The 18,705-nt window shown below is 42.0% G+C and overlaps 1 protein-coding gene across 1 annotated transcript in view; it reads right to left on the bottom strand.

Moving 5' to 3' along the window:
* The window catches only part of DHX8 (DEAH-box helicase 8), a 31,253-nt gene extending 14,125 nt beyond the window's left edge, over window positions 1-17,128 (bottom strand). The window contains exons 1-13 of the mRNA XM_049860068.1: window positions 16,893-17,128; window positions 11,668-11,753; window positions 10,865-10,937; window positions 10,387-10,472; window positions 8,560-8,669; window positions 7,659-8,000; window positions 7,106-7,250; window positions 6,809-7,012; window positions 6,039-6,126; window positions 3,962-4,059; window positions 3,723-3,870; window positions 1,902-2,083; window positions 498-692 (exon numbers count right to left, since the gene is read on the bottom strand). Coding sequence (XP_049716025.1) covers window positions 498-692; window positions 1,902-2,083; window positions 3,723-3,870; window positions 3,962-4,059; window positions 6,039-6,126; window positions 6,809-7,012; window positions 7,106-7,250; window positions 7,659-8,000; window positions 8,560-8,669; window positions 10,387-10,472; window positions 10,865-10,937; window positions 11,668-11,753; window positions 16,893-17,040 — 1,905 coding nt within the window. The 5' untranslated portion in view covers window positions 17,041-17,128. The remainder of the gene's footprint in view (window positions 1-497; window positions 693-1,901; window positions 2,084-3,722; window positions 3,871-3,961; window positions 4,060-6,038; window positions 6,127-6,808; window positions 7,013-7,105; window positions 7,251-7,658; window positions 8,001-8,559; window positions 8,670-10,386; window positions 10,473-10,864; window positions 10,938-11,667; window positions 11,754-16,892) is intronic.
* Window positions 17,129-18,705: the final 1,577 nt, after the last annotated feature.

The following is an 18,705-nucleotide window of genomic DNA, read 5'->3' as shown; positions in this document are numbered from 1 at the left end:
TCCTTTCTGCAATTATCAGGGGTCTCCAGACAAGATGTCTGCCCAGTCAGATTACTGCCCATAATCCTAAAAAAAAAAAAAACAACCAAACCTGTTGCCATCAAGTCGATTCCGACTCATAGCGACCCTATAGGACACAGTAGAACCGCCCCATACGGTTTCCAAGGAGCGCCTGGTGGATTCGAACTGCCAACCTTTTGGTTAGCAGCTATAGCTCTTAACCACTATGCTACCAGGGTCTCCCCCATAATCCTACTAGACAAGAATTTAACCAAGATGTGCAGTGATTTCCTCATAGTAAAGTCTGGCTTGAGCTTGTCCCTGAACAGACCAATGATGACAATGACATCACCATTTGCTACTTAACCGAGAACCCTTTCTCCCTCAGGAGAAATCTAATAAAAAGGCAGTATTAGTCCCACTACATAAATAAAGAGATGTGGACTCTTCACGATTTTTTTTCTGGCATTTCTACAGCAGCTTCAGCACCTACTTACCTCTTGGCCTAAGCAACAACCAAACTCCTCTGACACTCTTTTGGCCACTGACATGGCTGCCACTCTTCTGGGCTGGGTACATCCGATCTTGCCCCTGGACGTGTAGCCTGCCTCCGCTAGGTACTGGGTGATCTGCGTTGTCTTCCCAGATCCTGTCTCTCCAATAACAATCAGGATCTGATTGTCATGGACAGCCTAATAACCACAGAATATAAATACGGTCATTAAATCTGCTACACACTCCTCTGGAGTCTCCTTCCAACAACTAGGGTTTAAATTATTTTTAAGGATGCATAGAAAAGAATCCTGGGGAAAAATGCTAACAGTGTTAACAGTAATTTTTTATGAGCAATGGGACTTTAAATAATTTTCCTGCTCTTTCTATTTTCTTTAATTGCATGTGTAACTTAAATTAAAAACTTTATCATTAATCTTTTTTTTTAACTGCCTCAAATTTATTTTTTAAAGAACATTTACTGGTTTTCTTAAATTCATAAAAACATAAAAATGATGCTAACAGCATAAAGCACCACCCAAATATATCTGACCATATACTTTTTCAAGTTATTGCATGGTTTAAAAATTCAACAGTAAATAAAAAGTGTTCCTTCCCACTATCACTCCCAAATCTCCAGTACCTCTCCCCAAAAGATCAGCTTACTTTTTATTTCCAATTTTATGTCGGTGCTATTTGTGATGGCAAAGGACTGAAATCAACCAATATGTCTATTAATACGGGACTAATTAAAAACACAAGAGCACACCCACATACTGAAGCACTAAAAAGGCATTAAAAAAAAAAAAGGATGTAGAGCGGTCTCAGAGATATCATTAAGTGGAAAAAAATACAGAACAGTGTATGTAATACACTACAATCTATAAATGTACAGAGTATACATAAACAAAAAAATAAATATGCATATGAGTGTGTGTGTCCACATATATATTTGTGCTTGCTTATATCTGTTTAAGATCTCATTGAAAAGATTCACTGGAAACTAGTAAACTTGCTTGCCTTCGGGAAGGTTTAGTGGTCTTAAAATCAGATCTCTCCATAATATGAAAAAAAAATATTTGAAGCAAAGTCCTTGCCTATATGGATCTGCTGGCTGCGTATCCCCATTCTAAGTGACCAGAGCCACTGGTCCATCTAACACAGTACTCGGTCCGCCTGGACCCGCTCCAGGGTCCACTGGTTCAAACAGATTTACTTCCTCATAGGAAAAAAAACTGTAGACTAACATACTTTTTTTTTTAATCTAGATATTTTTTGTTTTTTTCCTACCCCTTTTGGAAAGCCATTTCAAATACGCACACGCCTGTCCAGCTAACTGCCATTAAAAATGTCATATCCTCTTTGAGAGCCCCCTCCCATGAATCAATACATCGTAAAAGGCTTCTCACCTGGACCAGCTGTTCCTTAAGTTTGTAGATGGGCAGGCTCTCCCTCTGCTCAATGATTGACATCTGGGTCTTTTTCCCATAAGACGCTTTGTTGCCCCCAAAGGCATGTTTCTTCCACTCAGGAATGTCATTGGGCATCATCCCAATACCCCTCATGTTGGCAGCAATCTGCCTGCCTTCCGCTGGGAAGGAAAACAGGCAACTTAGTATTTTCCTCAAACCACAAGGAAAAAAGCAAATGCCACAAGGGAAAACAACAAAATGGCAGGTGGACACTACACATTATTTCGGTTCAATCTGAGCCTTGACCAAGGAAGGGTACTCAGAGGAACAAATTATGTGAAGAAAACAGTATGGAAGTGGGAGTAAGGGCAGGAAGACGGAGACAGGCCGTAACAAGTAGTGCTCCATATGTGTGATGTTTCCCAATTTAAAAAAAGTGAAGGTCAGTTGAGGGAAGTGAAAGGTTGATCATTTGACATTCTGTAAACCCTGGGATTCTTTTTTTTTAACTGAGATAAAATTCCCATAAATAAAATTCACTGTTTTAACCATTTCAAAGTGTACAATTCAGTGGCCTTTAGTATCTTCACAAAGTTGTACAGCCACCATTACCCAATTTTAGTTTATTTTTATTGCCCCAGAAAGAAACTCCATACCCATGAACATACCTCAAACCCATTCCCCTCTCTGTCCAGGTCCTGGCAACCACTAACCTACTTTTTGTCTCTATGGATTTGCCTATTCCGGACATTCCATATAAATGGAATCATCCAATATGTGGTCTTTTGTGTCTGGCTTCTTCATCTAGCATAATGTTTTCTAGGTTAACCCTGGAATTCGTGGCTGTGAGAAGCAAAAGAAAGAGGAGAATTTTAGTGGCTCTCTAGGGTGTGCAAAAATTTTACAAGTTTGATGGCAAAAAAACAGCTATGAAAATATATTTATATCTATTAACGAAACAAGTGAGCCATTCTGAGGGACACCCTGAATAATCCTTTAGAAATGAACTCTAATCATGTCACTCCCCTGCTTAGAACTTTTCAACACTTTCCAGTGCACTTAGAATTGAGCCCCAAATTCCTAATGCTATCGGCAAAGCCTTGGCCTGCCATTCTAGCCTTACCTCCCACCACTGTGCCCTTGACTGTCTGTACTCCAGCCACACTGGTCTTCCTTCAGTTCCTTGAATGCATTAGGCTCTTTCTCACCTCATGGCCCAGCACAGGCTATTTCTCAGCCTGACACATTCTCCCTAACCCCTGTCCCTCTACCATTTTGACAGGCTTAAGTCTTACCCTTCAGGTCTCAACATATACTACCTATATTCCTTCATACAGCACTAATCATAATTTAATTACTCGAGTATTATTCAACAGTCATCTCCCGCATTAAACTGTCAGCCTCAAAAAGCAGGAATCATGTCTGTTTTAATTTACAGCTGTATCCTCAGTTGCCTACCACAAATTAATAAGTATTTGTTAAATGAATGCCTGTATCCAGTGATTGTTAATACTTACTGAACTGTCAAAGAATTCTATGAAAGAGGAAGTTTCAAAGTTGTATTACGTTTAGAATAAAAATTTTTAAGTTATTTGGGAGAAAAATTCAGCCAGTCTAATGATTTGACTAGGGTTTCAAAACATTTTTGGTTTTAATCGCATGTTCAAAAAAACAAAAGAAATGCTTTAACTGAATGGGAAAATCAAAACACCAAAGCCGAAGCTAAACTTTTGGTGTGAGCTGACATAGCCCCCTTCCCTGTGAATGGGAAGGAGCAGGTGTTTTTTAAAAGTTCACATCCCCCTCCCAGGGTCCTACCATCAGGCAAAGGATCAACCCAGTGTTTGTTGAGTCCCATGGGAATAGAATCCATCTCAGCTTCCCGCTGGGCCTGCTTGAGTTCCCGCCTTTCTTTAGCCAAGGCACTCTGCATCATGGCTGCTTGGGAGAGGGAGCCATCTGGGTTCTAGGGCGACAAAGGAAAAAGTAACATCAGAATGGAATCTTAGCATGCAAGTCTACTTGACATTTCCAGTTTGAGTCCCAGTATTTCTCACCTTGACGATTTTAATAGGGCTCATGTCCATACTCTGCTTGGTGTGCCCTCTTAGGAATGGAGGCTCTTCCTCAACCAGTTCGATCTCAAGGTCCTCATCTAAAAGTTCCCCCAAAAGAAGAATCAGCAAAAACAAAAAAGAAATGACCAATTATTTTCACCAAAACAATTCATATCCATGGGCACCAGCATACCTCCCAAGGTCAAAAGGACAGTAATGCAAGTGAAACTCTAACACAGATGACTTGTCCCCATACATCTCTAGGGCATTTGTGTTCCAGCCCCAAAACTGATCACAGGTACTTTCAAAAGAAGGCAAATCTGTAGAAAACGCTGTTCTGACACTCTAAATGGTACCAAATCATTTGCCATGCAACTTCATTATGGAATAATCCTTAGCCCACAATAGATTGGCCAAAAAAAAAAAAAATTAAGTTGGAAAATATCAAGTGTTGGCAAGGATGTAGAGCACAGGAACTCTCTTACACTTCTGGAAGGTGTATAAATTGATACAAAAACTTTGGAAAACAATTTGGAACTGCCTGGGAAAGCAGAACACACATTTCCTACTAACTAGTCATTCTCCCATGTATTAAGAAGAGATAAAAATTTTACAATAGCATTATTCATGAATTAAAAACAAAAAGCGGAAACCATCCACATGTCCATCAAAAGTAAAATAGATAACAGTACGTTTATGTACTGGAAGACTCTACAGGAGTGAAAACAAACGAAACACAGCTATAAAAATCAACATGGACAAATATCAAAAGCATGTTGGTGAGTCCAAAAGAAGGAAAAAGAACACACATAAGATGATTTCATTTATATGAGTTCAAAAACAGATCAATTAAACACTGCAAAACTCCAAAGAAAAGGGGATGATCAACACAGAAGTTACCCAGAGGAAGAGGAAGGAAGAGCTAATCAGGGGGTCATATAGGGGCTTCGAAGCTCTGGTAAAGTTCTACTTCATAAGCTGGTAGTGGGTATGTAGGTGGTCATTTATTTTTGTTCTACCAATTACATGTGCTCTATTATAAGACTTCACGGTTTAAAAAAATCTTTGTTCCCAGGGCAACTCAGAGGTAATCGGATGGATTCAGTGTTTTCAGAATTACTAAGAATATGAAATCAAATTTACTCCCAAACACTCCAGTTATAAATTGGCCTAGTAACATGTTTAATGCTTCTGTTCTATCTTCTAGTTCATTGGTTGTGCCTGGGGTCTTAAAACCGGCCATCTAAGGCAGAATAATTGGTCTCTATTCACTTGAAGCAACAGAGGAAGAAGAGACAGGAATAGATGGATATGGAATGTGCGGCTAATTGCCTCCATGAATAACTGTCTCCTTTGCCATGAGACCAAGAACTAGATGGTACCTGGCTATCATTACTGAACATTTTGATCAAAGAGTCTATAGAAGAATCCTGATTAAAAGGGGAGGGAAATGTAGAACAGAATTTCAAACTCTTATGGACTTCAGACTTTTTGAAGTCATGGAGGCTGGATGAACCCCTGAAATTATTGCCCTGAGATAATCTTTAAACCTTAACTAATAAAAAATACCTGCCTTGAGCATTACACTCTCTTAAGAACTATCTATATGAGACTGAAGTGACAACAACTGAAAAGATAGGAAACTTATGGGGCAGTGCGTTTATGCTAATGGAGGAGAAACAACTCAGAAAAGGGGGTTGAGGATGGATGTACAAAGAACGTAATCCAGGTCACTGAACTATACATGTAGAGATGTTTGAACTGATATATGTTCTGCTGGTTATATTTTTACAACAAAAAAATTTTTAACTTAGTCTCAAAAATACAACTTTTCATATCCTTAAAACTCCTTATAAGCAATAAGTATCACAAGATTCCCGTAAACATATAAACATGTGTGGGAAAAATGAACTTTTTGCTTCCATCATGGAGGGACTCTTGCTCTTTGAGATGACTGGTGAGAACTAATGATTACTAACCACTGGGTTAAACTACAAATCAACCACCCAGTCCAATGGCTCAACTTGCCAATTATCCTCCAGATCTATTACTCCACTCAATACAAGTGGCTAGTTACCTTCTTCATCATCCACCTTAGGGAGAATGCCTGTCTCTTCATCAAAGTCTGGAAACTCTTCTTTGGAAAGGACATTGGCAGCAATCATCTAGACAAACAGAAGGCAGCATTTGTAACCCACTAGGATTAAAGCTCTTCTCTTGTAGGAGAGTGGGTACAGAGGTTTCCTGCAGGAAACCAAGGGTTTTTCTCCTCTGACCCAGGAGGCAGGGCCTCAAATGTCATATACGCCATTCCTGGAGGGCACTACACCATGGTGCCAAAAAGTACGGGTTCAAAGCCTCATCCCTAGGAAGAGTTATCTGCACCTTCCCTTGTTTCCAGAGCACTCTGCCCATTTCTTATGTAACCCTTCACAATTATTTGTTTAGATGTCTGTTCCACTTGACTTTGGGTCCTCAAGGGTAGGAACCATGACACATTCATCTTGATAGCCCTGGCATCTAGCATGGTCCCTGCCACACCATGGTTCTCAGATATTTACTGAAGAACGGTGAAAACAAGGAGCACTTACATAGCATTTACCATACGGCAGGTACCGACCTAAGCACTTCAATTTTATTAACTCGTTTAATCCCTACACTACCACCATCATCCCCATTTTACAGATGAGAACACTATATACAAAGAGGTAGAGTAATCTGACTCAAGACTACGCAGCTAGCGAGTAGTCAGAAGTCACCACAGGCCATCATGCTCCAGGGCCTGTATTCTTAGCTGCTATGCTACAGGCTGAATGACCACACGGGTACAAAGGTTAAGGTCCCAACCTGTTTGATCTCCCACTTCTCTGGGTCAGAGATGCGGGTGAGGCGCTTGCGCTCTAGCGAGTCATCCTCTACTTCAGGGGCACTGACGAGGGACAGGTGAGTGGGTCTGTCAGGATTCCGCATTGAGGTCTCCTCATTGGTCTCCCCAACAAGATTTCGTCGTCGGTTTGGGTTCAGATCTTCTCCAGTCTCTTGGTCTACATCCTAAGGCGCAAAGACAAGGGTGCTAGCTCAACTGCTGTCCTTTTACGTTTCCTTGGCCTTCGAATGTGGAAAAAGGCTGGACATATCACCTACCTTCATGCTCAGGCTAGTCTTGGTCCCGGTGAAGGACAGCACTTTGACCTTAACCCTTTGGCCTTTGCTCACCACATCCGCCACATTGGCTACTCGGCCTTCTCGCCGGAGCTCAGAAATGTGCACCAGCCCTTCCCACCGCTTCCTGAGGAACAGAGACAGATGGCAGATATAGAACATGTCTAAAAATGCCTTTTCCCAATCTATTTCCACTCTTGTTGGAAGTGAACAAGAGGAAATTGTCTTAAACTGAAGAGGAAAGTACCAAGAAGTTGATCAAATAATAAAACTGCATGATCACCCTTCCAAAGGAAAGAAATTATGGGACAAATTATCATGTCTCAACTGGCAAAAGGGCAGATGTCCTGAAGACAGAGCAAAAAATAAATGTGAATTCATTCATATTTCAAATAAAAGGTCAAATTCAAAACAAACTTGTATGGCTGCCTTGACTAAAGTATCATCAATTATAAAAACTTTTCGGAACGTGAAAATCTCGTGATAAAAGAAACTGTGCCCATCACCAGCACGAATGAGGAGCACCAGCTGTTACCTTAGTCCCTCCAGCTGCACAAAGCACCCGAACTGCATGATGCTGGTAACTTTGCCATTGTAAATGTCCCCGATGGCGGGCTCCTCAGGGGGAGGGCGGTCCACATGCTTATCCCGCCATCTGTCCAGACTCCTCTCCCCATATTTGTCCCGGTCCTTGCGGTCTTTGGGGGGACTCTGACTTCTACTCCTGGACCGATATCTAGACTTCCCTTTATTCCTCTCCCGGGTCCTGGAATGTGATCGAGAACGGGACCGGTGTCTCCGCTTATGGTCTCTATCTCTGTCCCGCTCTCTGTCTCTGTCTCGATCTCGGCTCCGCTTCTTCTTCTTTGTCCTGTCCCTAACAAAGCAACAAGTACCAGTTTGAAAAAGAAATGAGCGCAATTTCATCTTTGCATACTCAGGCACTTGGCACAGTGCCATGCACACGCTAGTTGCTCACTAAGTACTGAATTAACTTGAATTTCAACAGCTATGACATCCCTGGAAACCCTGGTGGCGTAGTGGTTAAGTGCCATGGCTGCTAATCAAAGGGTCAGCAGTTCAAATCCACCAGTCACTCTCTGGAAACTCTATGGGGCAGTTCTACTCAGTCCTATAGGGTCACTATGAGTCAAAAGCAACTCGACAGCACTGTGTTTGGTTTTTGGTTTTTGGTTATGACATCCCTGCAGGTCATATTCATATTCAGTCCCTTTCAACCCAGGTTTCTATCTTCTGAATATCTTAGCATTTGCTGCATAAACCTTTTCGGCAGAGAACAATAAAATCTGATCCAAGAATATAATGCATGGCCAGTCCAGATTCTGTAAACTCGCCCAAAATTTTGCTTGGCTAGTCCACAAAATTCACCTATCACCCTTGATATCTTAAACTTCCAAAGAACTCCAAGGACAAACCGGTGCTCAGCGTCTCTCTGCTTCTCCTGGCCTGCTGCGCTGGGCATTAAGGCTTCCAGTTCTTTCAGGACGTCCACAGCGACTTTCACGTCGTCCTCATCCAACATGGTCTACAGTGGCAGGGCCAGCAGAGTCAGGAGAGGGGGAAAGTATCAATCAGGAATCTGTACTTCAGGTTTGCCTACCAATCTAACAGCCCCTATGTCACAGACCACTTATGTGAAGGAAGCAGAAGAGGGGTAGCAATTTCCAACACAATTCAAAACAGGGCAGAAAGAATGAGCAAAGGCTCTGGGAAGTTACTTCTACACTTGGCAAATCCTCTTTAATCCTTAATATAACCTATAGGAGACAATTCAGAATTAGCCACCCCTCCTGTGAAAGCATGCAAGTGATGATTATGAAAGGAACACAGATCCTAAAAAACTTTTTAAAAGCAACCCTCTTTTTGCTCTCCTTTCCCCCTTTACCCTGCTTTATGTCTTTCCGTAGTCCTTAACAATATCGGCAACATCCCAGAAAAAACCCAGTGCCATCGAACCAATTCCGACTCATAGCGACCCTACAGGACAGAGTAGAACTGCCCCATAGAGTTTCCAAGGAGCACCTGGCGGACTTGAGCTGCCGACCCTTTGGTTAGCAGCCGTAGCACTTAACCACTACGCCACCAGGGTTTCCATTGGCAATATAGACTTATTTATTTATCGCCTGTCTCCTCCCCACCAGGCTATCTACATGTTTATTTCCTGTCCGCATCCCCAACCCCCAACACTAGAAATGTAATCTTCAAGAAGGCAGGAACTCTTGTCTGTTTTGTACACTGCTGTATCTCTGGCACTTAGAACAGTATTGGCATATAGTATGTATTTGATAAACATTTGCTAAGACAAAATAAAAAATCAAAACACTTCAAAAATTAGACCTCCTAACACGTAATGAAACAAAAAATCTAATTTCACACATCGGCCATCTGTTCCAGAACCTTAAGTTATTTCATACCTATTTTATATCCCTAACTGCTGGTTCCCACAATTCCCAATCTTATTTCCTGTCATGGATTGAACTGCGCCCCCCAAAAATATGTGTCAACTTGTTAGGCCATAATTCCCAGTATTGTGTGGTTGTCCTCCCTTATGTGATTAATGTAATTTTCCTATGTGTTATAAATCCTAATCTCTGCCTGTGGTTAATCAGGTAAGTAAGATTAGATTCCATTAAACAGGATTAGAGTGGGATGTAACACCCTTACCCGGGTCACAACCTTGATCCAATGTAGAGGGAGTTTCCCTGGGGTATGGCCTGAAACACCTTTTATCTTACAAGAGATAAAGGGAAAAGGAAGGCAGCTGAGGGTGGGGGACCTCATACCACCAAGAAAGCAGCACTGGGAGCAGAGCACGTCCTTTGGACTCTGGGTTCCTGCGCCTGACAAACTCCTAGACCAAGGGAAGATTGATAACAAGGATATTCCTTTAGAGCCAACAGAGGCAGAAAGCCTTCTACGGGAGCTGATGCCCTGAATTTGGACTTGTAGCCTACTGGACTATGAGAGAATAAATTTCTCTTTGTTGAAGCCATCAACTTGTGGTATTTCTGTTACAGCAGCACTAGATAACTAAGACGTTTCCCGTGAATATCATTCCCTGAACCCTTTAACAGTATTCTATTCATAACAGTTGCTCAAGGAGTGATTTGAAAATCAAATGCTTTCACTCTGAACAATATATAACACAAAGACAAACTTAAAATTAATATAACAAATAACAAGACACATAAAAGGGAAGGAAAGCATACAGTAGTAGAAATTCTCAAAACCATTATCAATACCCGAACGGAAGGGTTGTCTGGTTGGCAAAAGACTGGGAAGAGTTCCTTCAGCTTTTCTTTCTCGGTTTTGGGTTTAACAACTGGATCTTGTTTCATTAAAAAACATGAAAGGGTAAAAAGAAAAAAAATGTATTTAACATTTTTAATAGTTAACAAAACAACTTCAACGTTAGATTTGCATCAAACAAAAAATGTGGCGTTTTTGTTATACATTAATCATATACATTACTATAAACGTAACCTAACTTACTAAAAACACCAACCACAAAGACCTCAACAGGCTGAGTATCTGGGAATGTGGCAGGGAGGGGGTGCAGCAGTGCTCACTTGGTTATGACTTACAATTTTAACTTTATCTCAATTAATTTGAAAATTTTCACCAGAACATTTCCTTGCTTAGCAACTGCTAGGAGGAAAACAAATGCAACTTACTGGCTGCTCACTACCTGAACAATGCTCAGCAGGAAGCTCTACTCACCTTTGCTAGTAGAAGGCTTTGCTGGAGGCCGCATGGTTTGTATGAGACGCAGCAAGTTACTAATAAGAGAATCCTTTGAAAAGAAATATAAAACAAAAATTGCCAGTCACTTGATCAATGTCTAAATATACTTAGAAAAGGAAAAAAGCAAAGAATACCCTTTGGAGAAGGATAGTTATGCACCTGAATTTGGGTAGTTCGAACAAATGAGTGTCAATTTGATGTAGCATGGACATGGCACAGTGCCTTCACAGAAAGCTGTATTTAGGACTCTTTGGGCAAAGTCATTTAGCTCCCTTCAATCATTTTATTTCCCATGGCCCAGAACTACCTCCAAAGCCAGACTCTTGTTTCTGGCTTCCTGCTTTCACAGTACCAAGATATAAACACCCACAAAGACTTAATGACAAAAATTCTGCCCCATTTTCCTAGAAAGGTGTCACAGGAAATTCGGTTACAGCATCACTGCTTAAAAACCAAACCCGATGCTGTCAATTTCAACTCATTGCTACCCTATAGGACAGAAAAGAAATTGTCCCATAGGGTTTCTAAGGCTATAATCTTTACAGAAACAGACTACATCTTTTTCCCACAGAGCAGCTGGTGGGTTTGAAACACTGACCTGTTGGTTAGTAGCCAAGCGCTTAGCCACTGTGTCACCAGGACTTAGTGGTACAAAGACATTACATAATTAATAGCTTACTTGATTGCTTTGTACCATTTTTTTCTTTCCTACATCAAAACCCTATTTTTAGATTCGATAGTGGCAGTAAAACAAAACACGAGTCTCCAGATACACGTACCGTGAATTCTGCACCATTTTTAACCAGAGAAGTCTTAAAAGTATCAAAGGTGGTATTTTTCTCAGCAAGACTGATCACGAATTCAGCTGCAAACAAGAAAAGAAATTAGAACAAGAAAGATACGGCAACTTGAACAGGAAATAAGATTCAAATATGTCAAAAAGAATTAATTTTCTATGAACGTGCTAGTGAATTTTTATAAGTGAGAAGATACTACTACAAAATGGTTCACCAGGCCCATGAGTGCGTTTAAACTGGGAAAGACCCGCTATTTGCCACAGATCATTGTACCTTCTTCTCACAAAACTACTAGCTGGGCACACTGCCATACAGACCCTAGACATGAGAATGTCTAAAAGTAAAAGCACACGCATACACATGCACACAGACACACACACAGTTTCTGGAAGGACAAACTCAATCTATAGACGAGGGCACAGCAGCTGCTGGGTGGTACGACCCCCAAGTTGATGACACACTTGCCCCATAAATTTTTCTCCACAAATCTGCCTAGTTCTTGAAATTTCTAACATTACAGCTATTTATTAAGAAACGCTCAAGAGAGAAGTGCATTTTACCGTGTGCTGAGATAATCCTCACACCTAATTTCACAAAAAAAAATTTTTTTAATTTTATGATTGTGTTGGGCTGCGAATCCTACCAAAAAATAATGGCATAAGTATACCTGAAAGATCTGAATGATGCGCTTATAACTAGTCCTACCATACCACTTCTGCGCTGGAATGTGCCTTTACCTTTTCGATGACATTGAGCCAAATGCCACCAGGATACATGGCTATGCATAATAACAATTTAATGAAAACAATGTCAGTGGTTTTTGAACATCTCCTCTGTGCCAGGCACTAAGCTAAGTGCTTTACATGGATTATCCCCATGATCCTCACAACAACCCTCATAGGTAGGTACCATTACTGTCCCCGTTTTACAGATGAGGAAGCTGAGGGTTTGTGAAGCTGACCTACCCAATAGTAACTGGTGGAACCAGAATTGGAACCCAGGAAATCTGACTTCAGAGTCCACATTCTTCAGAGAAAAGAGGGAGAACTGAGTCCCATCTCATGGTGCTAGGCATGCCAGGCTCAGAAAAACCTACCCCAAAGCATCTGCAGTCATTAATCAGTATTAGCTTTTTTACTTTTCTGAATAAAATGGGGCTCCATCAAATTGATTGGGCTATTAAAAAAGGATTAGTAATTAAAAACAAGTTAGTTCACTGCTGAAAACACGAAAAATAATGACATTGATTTGAATGATATTTCATCATGGTCAAAATAAAATGAATTAAGCCAGCCCAATGGGAGGCACCAGTGGAAGATCGGAGGGCGAGAGAATGGAGGAGCCAGGGTATCGGTATTTATCCCTCAAATTGCTTGCTGTGACATTTCCAGATGTGACTGTGGCTCCTCTCAGGCTCTGGCAACATCACCTCCCACCTCAATCTGAGGCCTAAAAAACCAAACCAAACCCAGTGCCGTCGAGTCGATTCCGACTCATAGCGACCCTACAGGACAGAGTAGAACCGCCCCATAGAGTTTCCAAGGAGCGCCGGGTGGATTCGAACTGCCGACCCTTTGGTTAGCAGTTGTAGCACTTAACCACTATGTCACTCTTGCTAACTTCTGATGGCCTCACCATTCCCCAACAACAACAAAAAAAATTAAGTCAAAAAATGAAACATAAAAGAAGCAAATACATACATTCTGTTATTAAACTCAATCCTAGCAATTTAGTTTCAACAAAACAACACTGTCACAGTAAATTAAGGTTACTATTTTAATGTTTTTGGTTTTATAATTCTGCATATGACATAAAAATCATATTTGTAGCTTATTTGCAAATTTCTTTAGGGTTTTTATTGTCAAAGAGTAAGGTCTCTGAGTCTATTAAAGGTAAAAGCAAAGAGTTTTATTGAGGGTAATACAATTCATGAATTGGGGAAACACAGGGCAGAGAGGAAACTACCAAGTGCTCCAACATTCCCAGGAAGAGGTGAGCCTTTTATATGGTAAAATGGGGAAGGGTGGCGCATAACTAGCAGTAAAATGGAGGGAAGAGTAGCAAGAACAAACATCATAACCTCCCTTAAAATCAGCAAACCCTTCCTGGAACATCCATATTGTCACCTCCACCCTTATTAGCTAAGTTTAGAGAAATCACGTCAAGAACACAGAGACAGGCTTTGGTCAAGCTAAAGTCTGATTAAAAATGGAGTCTAGTTAACAATATGGAGTTTGATGCAAACCGGGGTTAGCTAACCTGTTCCAGCCAGGTACCTAATTTGGAGTATTCCTCCACATCAGTTATAAAAGCTATAAGAATATGGAGTTTCTACCTCACTTCATTTTTGTACGTGATTAGGTTAGCATTGAAACAATTTAAATTAACACTAGAAGATCTCAATAACTCTGTTTCCTTTAAAAGAAGCCAGACATAGAGAAAAATGTAAGCTCCCTCACAGCAGGAAACCAGGGCTTGGAACCAGTTCATTCCAGTTAGACCCCCCCGTTGAGAATCTGCATTCCACTCCAGATATACTGAATCAAAATCTACATTTCAAAAATGTAGATGTAAATTAGTCAGATGCAAAAGGACAAATATTGTATAAGACCACTATTATAAGATCTTGAGAAATAGTATAAACTGAGAAGAACGCATTCTTTTGTGGTTACGAGATGGGGGAGGGAGGGAGGGTGGGAGAGGGTTATTTACTGATTAGTTAGTGGATAAGAACTACTTTAGGTGAAGGGAAGGACAATACTTAATAAAGGGAAGGTCAGCTCAACTGGACTGGTCCAAAAGCAAAGAAGTTTGCTGGATAAACTGAATGCTTCAAAGGTCAGCGGAGCAAGGGCGGGGGTTTGGAGACTATGGCTTAAGGGGACTTCTAAGTCAATTGGCAAAATAAATTCTGTTATGAAAACATTCTACATCCCACTTTGAAGTGTGGCATCTGGGGTCTTAAATGCTAACAAGCGGCCATCTAAGATGCATCAACTGGTCTCAACCCACCTGGATCAAAGGAGAATGAAGAACACCAAGGTCACATGATAACTATGAGCCCAAGAGAGAGAAGGGGGCACATGAACTAGAGACTTACATCATCCTGAGACCAGAAGAACTAGATGGTGCCCGGCCACAACCGATGACTGCCCTGACAAGGAGTACAACAGAGAACCCCTGAGGGAGCAGAAGAACATTGGGATGCAGACCCTAAATTCTCATAAAAAAAACAGACTTAATGGTCTGACTGAGACTAGAAGAATCCCGGTGGTCATGGTCCCCAAACCTTCTGTTGGCTCAGGACAAGAACCATTCCCGAAGACAACTCATCAGACATGGAAGGGACTGGACAATGGGTTGGAGAGAGATGCTGATGAAGAGTGAGCTACTTGTATCGGGTGGACACTTGAGACTGTGTTGGCGTCTCCTGTCTGGAGGGGAGATGGGAGGGTAGAGAGGGTTAGAAACTGGCAAAATCGTCACGAAAGGAGAGACTGGAAGGAGGGAGCGGGCTGACTCATTGGGAGAGAGTAAGTAGGAGTATGGAGTAAAGTGTATATAGGCTTATGTGTGACAGACTGACTTGATTTGTAAACTTTCACTTAAAGCACAATAAAATTAAAAAAAAAAAAAAAGTCCCTAGATGAGAAAAAAAGGTTAGCAACTTGCTAGGAAATAAGCAGGTGCTCAAAGAAGTGGGGGAAGGGGCCCTGGTGGTGCAGTGGTTAAAGTACTCAAATGCTAACCAAAAAGTCAGTGGTTCAAACCCACAAACCCACTGGCCACTCTATGGGAGAAAGATGTGGCGGTCTGCTTCCGTGAAGACTTACAGTTTTGGAAATCCAGTAGGGCAATTCTACTCTGTCCTATATGGTTGCTATGAGTTGGAATGAATTCAGTAGTAACGGATTTGATTTTTTGGTTTCTAAGAAGGGGAAGAACTATATTGTTTTGTTTTATTTTTTCAAAGTAAACCAGACAAAAAGGACAAGAATAAAGCTAAAATGTCTGCAAAGAAATTTTTGTTATATTTAAACATCGCAGCCAAGCTCTAAGCTAAGAGCTCTTCATCAGTGTTTCGCACTGTAGTGTGCTCTCTTCCTTACAGCCCACAACGGAATATGACACTAAGTGTTTAAGATCTTTTACAGCAATTTGATGAAGAAATTTTAAATCTATTACATCAAATAACAAAAAACCTGGGCTTATATCTAGTATTCTTTTTAAATTTTATTTTCCTATTAATTCACTTTTTATTGTATTTTCCAAAAATATTCGTCCATGACAGTTTAGAGTTAAAATAAATAAATAAAAACAAAAAAAAACTGATCCCTTACCACACACACACACACACACAAAATGTAGATGTACTCTTACGTAAGAATCACCCAGGGATCTTGTTAAAACGTAGTTAGTAGGAAGGTTCAAACTGCTCACCTTTTGGTTAGCATTGTCCTACACCAGGACTCCGAGAAAATAAAAGTCAGATGAACTCCCTTCCTAGTCCTACCATCAATTTCTAGACCTTTGCATCTGGAACCACGGGCCATCTATCCTTCTGCCTGTTTCAATGGATGAAGCATCCCTCCACGCATGTCCTAGATCCTGTCCATCCCCTCTCACCATAAAGATTCCTCCTGTCCTATGGCCTTGTTTTAGGACCCTGACTGTTTCTGATTCCTCATTTTTGGTTTCCCAGATGGAAAGCTGCCCCCAAACCCCTAACGACTGGTGTTTGAGAAGCAGAATAACACGAACAGTCAAGAGCGCAGCTAAAAGCAGAGACACGGACTTCAAAAAGACCTGAATTCCAGACCAGGATATGTAATCTTGAGGGGATTACTTAAATTCTCCGAGCCTTTCTTCTCTATCTAGAATCAGAGATCATAATACTACCTCACAGCCTGGTATGAAGATCAAATAAGACAAAGTAGATAAAGCGCTGAGGGTACTATCTGACATAGTGAGCACCCAATAAATGTCAGACATTAACATTATCACCGTGGATGCTGCTGCTGCTGCTGCTGCTGTTATCGTCATTCTCAAGCAAAGGCCACGGCCGCAGGTTCCGTGGACCAAAATCTCTTGTGACAGACAGAGAGAGACCAAGAGACCACACACACACACACAGACTTTACACACTCGGCCCATCAACCTCCTTTCTGCTTCCGCTTCCCTAGGCCCCGAACCTCCCCCGGACTCACCCAGATCCTTGTCGTTGATCCCCAAATGATTGTCCAGCTCGGTGCAAACCTTCGACACCAAAGACAGATACTCGAGTTTGGCGAGTTCTTCCGCGGGGCCTGGCTCCGCCCCAGCTATGGCTCCCGCCAGGGCCACAGCCACAGCCATGGCTACAGCACCCCCTGGCCTCCGCACTGCCGGACCTCGGAGCTATTCCGGCCCGGCTCCAGCTTCCACATCCGGGTCGCGCACGTCTCTTTTGTTTACGGGAAATCAGGCTCCACTAACTTCTAACTACGCAGCCGGATGGATCATAGAGATCAGACAGGAAATGCTTAAGGAAGGACCGACAAGAGTGGGTTGCTCTGCACGCTGGCGGGCGCCCTCTATAGGTAAGCTAGCTTCTTCGCCCAGCCTCAGGCCTGGAAACCTTTACTCCTCCCAGAGCGCTCCCGCCCTTCGTCGGCAGAGGGCGTTGGTGGCCTGCTCACGGGGCGCGAGGAGGCACCCCCCCCCTCCAGCCGCCCGCGCGTGCGCTCTACAAGTCTTGCAAAAGAAATTGAATGCAAGTTGCTGAAAAAGGCTTTACGGTGAAAACTGGTTTTACAGTGGATGAGCTTCTTGTTGGGCCTCACTTTTTCTGGCCTCGTGGTGTACAATCTCAAGCAACTCTATAACAAACCAGAAGGCGATAGATTCTAGTTCAGATATTAACTCCTCTCCCCATTTTGCGAGTGAGGAAACTAGCGCTTCCACAATCTAACTGGGTTACCTTGGACAGATTAATCTTTGCGGCCTTAGTTTTCTCATCTGTAAAATGGGAAATGTTTCTCTAATTGGCTGTAGGTGAAGACTGAATGAGAACTATGTAAGGAGCCTGACGCATAGTGGGCACACGACAAGTGGTAGTTATTATCTTCCATGGCCAAGACAATGGTCACAGTAAAGCCGGTCTCAAACACAGACCCCCTCAGCCTGGGACCTCAGAGGGACGCCTGCCTCCTCCCTTGTGAAAACTACTTAATCCCAATTTCCCAGATCCCAACACTCTCAGTCCCCTTGTTGCCCCAAACCTCAGCTGTGCTGTGAACCCAAGGTGAGAAGCCCAGCAGAACCGGAAACGGAACTCAGCTGCCCCAACTTCTAGTTGAGGGTAGCTTTTTTCCTGGTGGCAACCCTAGGGTGAAGTAGGAATTTTTCCGTACCACACTCCCCTGTGTGACACATAAGGAAACTGAGGCACAGCAAAGGAAGTGGCTCCTCCATCAATCAAAAGGGAGGAAATCAGACTCTTTTGCTACTTTTTGCCTCAGGTTACATTACGCTGGTGCATATGGGACTCTGTTCTCCTATCACCTCATCGTGGACTGAAGAATGGCAGAGAAAACCCTGAACAGCCCTCACTGCCTCCCAGAGCTCCATGTTTACACATTCCTAGGAATCAGTACTGGACCCTCTGAGCGCTTCCCTCTCCTCCTCTCTTTTCCTTGTTTTCTCCAAGAATGGAATGGAAAATCCTGTACTTGACTGAATGTGCCCAACTTGCCTGCTTAAGATTTGGAGTTAGGGCTTCAGGGCTTATTCCTCTTGACTTCCTTTGTGCTTCTTTGTCTTTAAAAAAATCCTATTTGTATACTGCTTTCCTCCAATATTTTATTGGAAGGAAGAACACACAAGAAGTTTGTTTTGTTTTAAAAGCTCTGTGGGAAGAGGGCCCAGAGAATCATATGGGCTTTTTTGATTGGGAATTATTAAGCTTATGTAAATATTAACCAAAATGTATTAAATTTTATTTACAGATGCCATTAACTGCATATTTTCAGAAGTGACAGT

Source organism: Elephas maximus, chromosome 19, assembly GCF_024166365.1.
Source record: "Elephas maximus indicus isolate mEleMax1 chromosome 19, mEleMax1 primary haplotype, whole genome shotgun sequence".
NCBI classification, from domain to species: domain Eukaryota; kingdom Metazoa; phylum Chordata; class Mammalia; order Proboscidea; family Elephantidae; genus Elephas; species Elephas maximus.
The sequence above is the reverse complement of the archived record's forward strand: the minus strand, read 5'-3'. Positions and strand labels throughout refer to the sequence as shown.